We start from the raw sequence: 8742 nt of genomic DNA, 5'->3' as shown, positions 1-8742 counted from the left end.
TAGTAGAGCTCTGAAGAAGGAGGTGTCCCCCCCCAGCACCACCCCGCCCCGCTCCTCCTGGCCTGCAGCTCAAAATTATCTGACATCCGCAGCGGTCATACATTTGCGCAATAATCCAATAGACAGAGGTCGCTCGCTGTGATGCAGAGTCTTAGTCTTTATTCAACGTGCGCCCAACAGGTCAGTAAGCTCGGGATGCGTGTTGGTCCTACCAGGACTTCAGTCACCTTTCCTGTGGATTACTGTAGTATAACTCTGCTTGCTGTCAGTCTTCCTCCTCCGGCGCTGGGTGTAGTGTGGGGCATCCTGGCACCTCCATGGCCTTGTACAGCAGCTCCAAGCCGGCACATATTTCGGGTTTAATTGAAGTCACTTTCTGGCATAAATTATACATAAATGTTGACCACGCCCCCTTCCAACAAGCCCCACCTACTTTTCAGTAAAGAGGCGAGGCCGGCGCAAAAACCTAAAAAGTCCCAAACATTTGTGCAATCATTAATGTAGAATGCTGGTGTGAAGTCTTTTAGAATCATCGCACTTGTTACATGCGGAGATCTGCACCGACCTCCTGCTGCTCACTGCTGAGGGTTTGGACGTTTGTACCCTGACAAGTGGTGCGGCTCATGGGCCGTCTATACTGATACTGTAACAACAGGCAGCTGGGAAAAGTACGTTGGGATGGATTTTCAGCCTCAGATCGCAATGAAGATTCCCCCCTCACTGAAAGCAAGCAGAGATCTTGACAACACTGAGAAACTGCAACACAAGTTATGAGAGTGCTGGAGGACTCCTCTTTCTGCAGCAATTAATCTATTTACAGGACGCCGGCCCTTTAACAGTAACTGATGGTAAAGTAAGGGAACCACTTGCAGAACTGTGGAGCCGGCGGGATGCGTGAGCCGCTCTCTAAAACACCATGTAACGATCCAAGGAGACGAATGAGAGGAGTCGGCGGGGGCGGGGAACATGATAGGAATGGGGGAGGGGCCCCGCCTCCGCTGGGGCGACGCTCAGGGTACACAATGAAAGACACTCACAGGAAATCGCCATCACCGTGAAACTTTATTCCGCACACATAAGAGACACAACCGAGCGGCGCGGCCAGCGGTCATCGGCTCCGGACACCGCGCTGCCTCCATCTCATCATGCTGCGCTAAATTCTCGCCTCATCAGTTCTGAGGCCGGCCATACACGGGGGAGGGGGGGGGGGGGGTGTTTAGCGCATTTGTGCAACGGCTGTTGTGTTTTTGCGCGCGCCCGTGTTTTACTGCATATTTTGTGCGCGCATCTCATGCGTATTTGCGAGCATTAGGTCCAACGGACCGCTAAGGTAAACTGCGTAATATGGTCAGGCGCAATACGCACGAAAATACCACCTGCTTCGGCATCGCTCGCACAAAACGCGTACACAAACTATGGTGAACAAACCCACTGACCTGAACGGTTTCTATTCACTGCGCGCTGCGCTGCCGCCTATATAAGGCCTTAATATGAGGTGCAAATGATAACCCTTCACTGATGGGGAAGAGTGATGAAACCAGGGAGCAACAGCGAGCAGTCAGGGAGACACCAGAGCGCTTTATGTCACGTTGCATCAGACCAGCTGCTGCCAAGCGTTTCCTCAGTGCGCCCCCTACAGGAGAGGCGCAGAAGCAGAGATCCTGGCTCCGCCGATCGGCCGCTGGTAACCTTCTCCCCCGCGCGGCCCCCATTAACCATTTCCGTCGGGGGGTCCCGCTTCTCCCCGTTTATTTCAATGGGTTTAAAACCAAACCTTTCCGTCAGTTTCCGTTCCGTTGCTGGATGCGACAAACAGCGCTGCCGCCGGCAAACGGGTCACGGTACCAAATATAGATCCTTCCTTTGTATTTACGCACACAGATCTAACGGAATCCACAAGATCCCTTTTGTTCCTCCCGTTGATTTGTTTCTCAGCTCCACAAACAGAACGGAGAAGCGGAAATGGTTAACGAGCCGTAATGGTCGAGGCCTTTCATGCTGCAGCCCCCCGACCGGCTGTACTAACCCCCATTATTAGGCCGCGCTCTAGAACAAGGGGCGGATTAATGACGGTTCCGGATTACCAGTTGCCGAATTAAAGGATGTGCGGGCGAATCGCCAAAACTGAGCGACATCTCCGATAACACCGCTAAGGAAAAGGCAGCCGTGTGGTAACGGGGTCACGGCCCACCCACAGCAAGGCCAGAGGAGTCAGACAGGCGCGGGCCCCTCCTCTAGGACCTGCGGGCCCCAGAAGGTGGATGGCAATATGATAACATGCGTCACTGCGCCGTTTGGATAAGTCCCCCTGAAGTCCTGAGTTATGAAGACCGCGGAGCTCTCTGCGCTGGCTCCATAATACGGACCCCCAGGCACCCAGCGGCGCCCCCATCACACCCCTCTAACACTAAGAAACCCACACGAAGATCAGGTGCGAAGAGGAAACCAGTGGGGCCGACAGCATGGCGGCAGCGCCCTCCCTCAAGTCATCACATCATCCTTCCCGCTCCTATTAATCCCTTCGCTCATAAAACGTCTTCGCCATGGCGTGCGCCACTTTAAGAACCTTCTTCTCTTTGGCTTCAGGACCCATGTTAGCCCGCGCCAGCCGAATCCAGTGTTGTTCTGTGCGGGATAAGTATTCAGCGTAGTTCTCATGGGGCTCCAGCGGGGGGTGCTGCTCCTCATCTGCCAATGGGAAGGAGGAGACGATAAACCGAAATCACAGATCACAAGTCCCTGCACGCGCCATAGTCCTCCTCCTCGCACAAGTCCCTGCACTCCCCGCTGCTGTCGTCATCCTCCTCCTCCAAGCACAAGTCCCTGCACTCCCTGCTGTTGTCCTCCTCGCATAAGTCCCGGCAATCCCCGCTGTCGTCGTCCTCCTCGCACAAGTCCCTGCACTCCCCGCTGTCGTCCTCCTCCTCGCACAAGTCGCTGCAATCCCCGCTGTCGTCCTCCTCCTCGCACAAGTCCCTGCACTGCCCACTGTTGTCGTCCTCCTCGCACAAGTCCCTGCACTCCCCGCTGTCGTCGTCCTCCTCCTCGCACAAGTCCCTGCACTCCCCGCTGTCGTCCTCCTCCTCGCACAAGTCCCTGCACTCCCCGCCGTCATCCTCCTCCTCGTACAAGTCCCTGCACTCCCCGCTGTCGTCCTCCTCCTCGCACAAGTCCCTGCACTTCCCGCTGTCGTCCTCCTCTTCGCACAAGTCCCTGCACTCCCCGCTGTCGTCCTCCTCCTCGCACAAGTCCCTGCACTCCCCGCTGTCGTCGTCCTCCTCCTCCTCGCACAAGTCCCTGCACTCCCCGCTGTCGTCCTCCTCCTCGCACAAGTCCCTGCACTCCCCGCCGTCATCCTCCTCCTCGTACAAGTCCCTGCACTCCCCGCTGTCGTCCTCCTCCTCGCACAAGTCCCGGCAATCCCCGCTGTCGTCGTCCTCCTCGCACAAGTCCCTGCACTCCCCGCCGTCGTCGTCCTCCTCGCACAAGTCCCTGCACTCCCCGCCGTCGTCCTCCTTGTATAAGTTCCTGTACTTACCGCTGTCATCTTCCTCCTCGCTGTCCTCCTCTTCATCCTCATCTTCTCCACCCTCAGCGCCTTCCTCCTCAGAGTCAGATTCCCCCAACCATTCCTGCATCTCTGCACCAAACAAGTCACAGTAGTTGGTACTTTGTTGCCTTACAGAATTTGTTTCCTGCACTTTATGTTTTGCACCCTGCGGCTCTCCTGCTGTGGGGAGACAAGTCCCAGCATGTCCTAGGAACTTGCATGGCATGCTGGGATTTGTAGTTTTCCTACAGTTGGAAACACACAGTGTGCAGTAATTGAGGGGGGTTCTGCAAGATGCGAGAATCCTCCAGGCCCATTTACACGTAACGATCCGCGCCCAACATCTGTTCAATTAATGAATTTGAGTGATAATTGTTCAGTGTCAATGCGGGAAAAAGCTCACTGACAATTCAGCTTACCACCCATCGCCGGATCGCTGGCTTCTCACCCAATGACACGCTCCCCGCTCCAGATAGGAGGGGGAGCGCTGAGCGAGAAGCCCGCGATCCAGAGGCAAGTCTGTCAGTGTAAACGCTCTGCACGAGCGCCGAAGATACTACCGGTGACTTCAGCGCTTGTGCAGTCGTTTAAACGATTGTCGGCCCGCGTAAAACAAGGAACAGATGAAGCTTCAGATCGGTCAGACTGTTGGGGCTCCGCCCCTCTCCATTAACCCTGCCCACTTTTTAAAAGTTGCAAACAATATGGCATATTGCAAAGTTTGTAGTTATTTTAAACCATAAAAATGGTGCAAATCAGATAAGATCCCTTAAGGTATACAAGATAGATTTCTCACAACTTTTAAGATCTCTGCTTGCTTTCAGTGAATAGTAAGCTACTGTATACGGGTGCAGAGCTCTGGACAGATGTGGAGCCTCGGAATGCAATGTCTTAATTCCCTGACAGCAAGAAGAAATCTTGAAAATGTGGGAAAATAAAGTGAGCCCCGCAGTCTAAGACGTACTTGGATCCATCTCCACCAGCACCTTCCATTCCTCCAGCTTGTGTAGATCGAGGCTGTACAGGTCATTCAGAGTGAATTGTCGGTCGCCGACTTCGAACATTCCACCATACACGTACAGGACGCCCTGCTTGACGGCCACCATGGAGCTGGATCTCGGGCAGGGCTCTACCTGCGGTCCAGCAGCTTCCTGTTGGTCTTCGCCTTCCTCCTCGCTGTCCTCCTCCTCCTCCTCACTGGCGGGGGCCGCTTGGCTGGGGATCACCTGCTTGATGGTCATTACTGTCCCGTCTTCAGCCACAACCTCCTTCACGACCTCGATGGGCTCCGCCGGACTCGGAGCTGCGGCCTCGGAGGTTTCTGCCTCTGTAGTTTTATCTCCGCGCCGCCTCTTCTTCCGATTGGATTTATGTCCCTGGAGTGAAGAAAGGTCAGAGGTGGAGTCATACGAGGTAAGACATCAGCAGCACAAACCTTGGTACTATGCATCAGTGCAGCAAGCATGGAGCAGTCTGGGTGCAGGAGGTTCACATCACAGAGGATTGTCTGCACTGGATACATTGTAACAAACCCTCTGGTGTGTAAAGCATTAGGTCAGGACAGGGTTTCAGTCATTAAATGTAAACAAGGATGGCCCCATTCACTGACAGCAAGCAGGAATCTTGCAAATAAAGAGGAATTTAAATACATAAGGGATTCCTGCTTCTCTGCTGCAACGTAACTCTTTCACGATTGCCAACAGTAGATTTACTTTGGGCGATCGGGAAGGGTTTATGGAGCTCGGGAGCGGAGTCTGCTCCATGCCAAAGCGCTATCAGCCAGTGGGAGGAGGAAACTCCCTTTCTGTGCCCCAATGGCACCCCCTGCAACACGATTGGGGGATGCTGATGGGCTAGCATGGCAGCCAGGAGCCTACTGAAGATTCCCAGGGCTGCCATGCATACACGTCTATAAAGCCCTACCCGTAGCAACATCAAAAGTCACCATACACTGCAATACTGAAGTATTGCAGCATACAGCACAGGTGGTTAAAGTTCAAGTCCTCTGCACGGACTTAAAATCATTAAAAAGCTAAAAAAAAACAAAAAAAACCCCAAACCTCACCTATTCCCAATGTAAAAACAATAAACAAACAAACACACATATGTGGCCTTGCCGTGTGCGTGAGGTCCAAACTATTACAACAGCAGGATATTTATCCCGCACAGTGAAGAAAAAAAAACAATAAAGTGGCCTTTTTGTTTTTGCTATTTCGATTCCCAAAAAAAGTGATCATAAAGATGTATGCCCCCCCACCCCCCAGTGTCCAGTCAAGGAAAAAAAATAAAAAAAGTTCCAGGTCTCGGCTTGTTGTGACAGAAAACACTTTCAGTTAAGAAATATTGAAAAACTAGAGAAAGCGGTGTCAATCGTGCCGACGCACGCAGCGATGCTTATATAGCACTGAATGCTTTAAAGAACTCCTCCCCCTTCTCCCCTTCAAAAAAAAAAAAAAATGGCACAAATGAATTTGTCTAAATTTCTCCATGTACATGAAAGATCTCTTAATCCAACAACTGCTTTCAGTCACATGACTTATTCTCCATTCACATTCAAAGCTGCATTCAAAATTCTGTTGCCTTCCTGCTTGTAGCTCTCAAGCTGTGTAACTCCTCATATCACACTGCCCCCTGCTGTCAGCGTCTGCACAGAGCACGCACAGCACCAAGATGTGAAGACACAGACAATTCTGAATACAGCTTTGGATGTGAATGGAGGAGAAGACGAGGTGTAAGAGATGATGTTCAGAAAACGTTATTTCCCAGAATGCAATACAACAGAACTCCAAGGAGCCCGGAGACGGACCTTCAGCTGAGCCGCGAACCAGCGATTCTTCGCCTGGTCATAGAAGTAAAGGTCGTTGAAGAAGTCGCCTTCGATGGTCTCTTCCTCCTCCTCGTCATAGACTCCTCCAAAGAGGACGCTGCGGTTGTTGGGTCCCACAGCCATGGAGAAGCCGGTCCTTGGGGTGGGCTTCACACCGGAGGGAGCCAGACGACTCCACATCCACTTATCTGGAAAGGAGAAGGAAGATGATGACAGTGCCCCCTGAGGGCCACAGGTGGACACTGCAGGTACATTAACCTCTGCCTGGTTTGTTACAGTGTGTCCTGCAGCAGCACAGATCTCTGCTGTCCTGACAGTCTGTTACAATGTATCAGCCTGGAGTGCAGGGGGTTTGTATCACTGAGGATTGCCTGGATACATTGTAACGAACCCCCAGCTCTAGCAGCAGAGCTCTCCTTCGGCCTCGGGTTGCATTTACTGACAGCAAGCAGAGATTTTAAAAACGTAAGGAACTGAAAACTGAAGGAACTTGCGGAAACATTCCTGTTGCAGCGGTAAAGCTTCAGTTCTACGAACCCCTTTTCGGCGCACTTACGATTCGGCCCCTTTTACCCGCGACGTTCACATCGTACGTCTTTATAATTCAGCCACTTTGAGACGAGCGTTAGATGAAGGGTCATGTGATCGCCATCGCCCGGGTGTAATTTGGGACGTCACCCCCCCGGGACCCTCCTCACTTATTGTCTGCCACGTTACATAACTCCGCAGCCGCTGGAGTCTGTAATTACCAGTCAGCAAGCCTGGCATCAAAGTGTTTACCAGCTGAACGCTCCTGTGTGGGCCGGGTGAAGGCAGCGCCATCCTACTAGTGATATGACACAACCGCTGAGGGCGAGGGGCAGAGACCAGAGAACTGGCATCCCGCCTCACATCTTCAGACTGCGGACAGAGATACATCTCAGGTGATGATAGGCTTAACCCTCACCATTTATAGCCACAGGGCCTCAGCACTGCTCAGGAATAGAATGACAGACATACAGTGAAGACTGACACACAGAGCAACAGAGAGAATGGGGCATATAGCGCCACATAATGCACATCTGTGCTCTTCAACACTGCAGAGGCGCAATCCCCAGGCGTCTCCCCACACGTATCAGCCGGTAGAGCGAGGTGACGGCCGCCTCACCTGCAGCCTCCGTCTTCAGCAGGAACATGTCGGTGTGCACCGTCCCCTTGTCCACGTCCTTCTTCACTCTCTGAGAAGACACAAATTACACTCAATCCAAGCATCTACAACTGAATGCAAGCTATTACTGCCTGTTATCAGCCACTTCTGCCTGCAGACAGGCTGACTGTAGAACAGGGGAATACAATCCACTACTCCGGCATCAGGCTGATGATGCTGACTGAACCATCCATACGTCGGGCTCTTCTTAGAATCTCCTGCACTGCTCTAGGCTTCTGCTTTTGGGGTGGCGCCCCCTGCAGGTCAGCACCGCTTCTCACCTGCTTAGAATATCCTCCATAGACAATAACGCTTCCATCCTGCGTGGTGGTCAGCTGACATCCCGACCGCGGGGAAGGGCCGGTGCCGGATGGCGAGATCTTGGCCCACGTGAAGGAGTCCAGATTAAACGTGTAGATGTCATTATAATATATGTAATCCCTAGAAAAGAAGAACTACCATCAGTGGGGCATAACTGACAGCAAGCAGAGATCTTAGAAACTTCTGGAACTTATTAGACAGGGAATAAGATTTACATAAAACTCAACCCTGGCCCTTTAAATAGTTAAAGAGATTGTCCAGGGTTGGAAAAACAGGACTGCTTTCTTCCAAACACAGCGCCCCCTTCTCCATAGGGTTGTGAGCGGTATTGCAGCTCAGCTCCATTGAAGTGAGCAATGGAGTTTGGAAGAAAGCAGTCATGTTGTTCTAATCCTGGACAATCCCTTTAACTATTAACAATCCCTTTAACAACCGCATTCAGTTGTAGATGCTTGGATTGAGTGTAATTTGTGTCTTCTCAGAGAGTGAAGAAGGACGTGGACAAGGGGACGGTGCACACCGACATGTTCCTGCTGAAGACGGAGGCTGCAGGTGAGGCGGCCGTCACCTCGCTCTACCGGCTGATACGTGTGGGGAGACGCCTGGGGATTGCGCCTCTGCAGTGTTTGAGAGCACAGATGTGCATTATGTGGCGCTATACGCCCCGTTCTCTCTGTTGCTCTGTGTGTCAGTCTTCACTGTATGTCTGTCATTCTATTCCTGAGCAGTGCTGAGGCCCTGTGGCTATAAATGGTGAGGGTTAAGCCTGTCATCACCTGAGATGTATCTCTGTCCGCAGCCTGAAGATTCAAGGCGGGATGCCAGTTCTCTGGTCTCTGCCCCTCACCCTCAGCGGTA

The 8742-nt window shown here is 52.4% G+C and overlaps 1 protein-coding gene across 1 annotated transcript in view; it reads right to left on the bottom strand.

Moving 5' to 3' along the window:
- Positions 1-1209: 1209 nt before the first annotated feature.
- KLHDC4 (kelch domain containing 4) overlaps positions 1210-8742 on the bottom strand; it is a 16649-nt gene continuing 9116 nt past the window's right edge. The window contains exons 6-11 of the mRNA XM_066583826.1: positions 7845-8004; positions 7525-7594; positions 6357-6565; positions 4515-4926; positions 3539-3640; positions 1210-2688 (exon numbers count right to left, since the gene is read on the bottom strand). Coding sequence (XP_066439923.1) covers positions 2513-2688; positions 3539-3640; positions 4515-4926; positions 6357-6565; positions 7525-7594; positions 7845-8004 — 1129 coding nt within the window. The 3' untranslated portion in view covers positions 1210-2512. The remainder of the gene's footprint in view (positions 2689-3538; positions 3641-4514; positions 4927-6356; positions 6566-7524; positions 7595-7844; positions 8005-8742) is intronic.

Source organism: Eleutherodactylus coqui, chromosome 11 (genome assembly GCF_035609145.1).
Source record: "Eleutherodactylus coqui strain aEleCoq1 chromosome 11, aEleCoq1.hap1, whole genome shotgun sequence".
Classification (NCBI taxonomy): Eukaryota; Metazoa; Chordata; class Amphibia; order Anura; family Eleutherodactylidae; genus Eleutherodactylus; species Eleutherodactylus coqui.
This window is presented reverse-complemented; position numbering and strand designations above follow the sequence as displayed.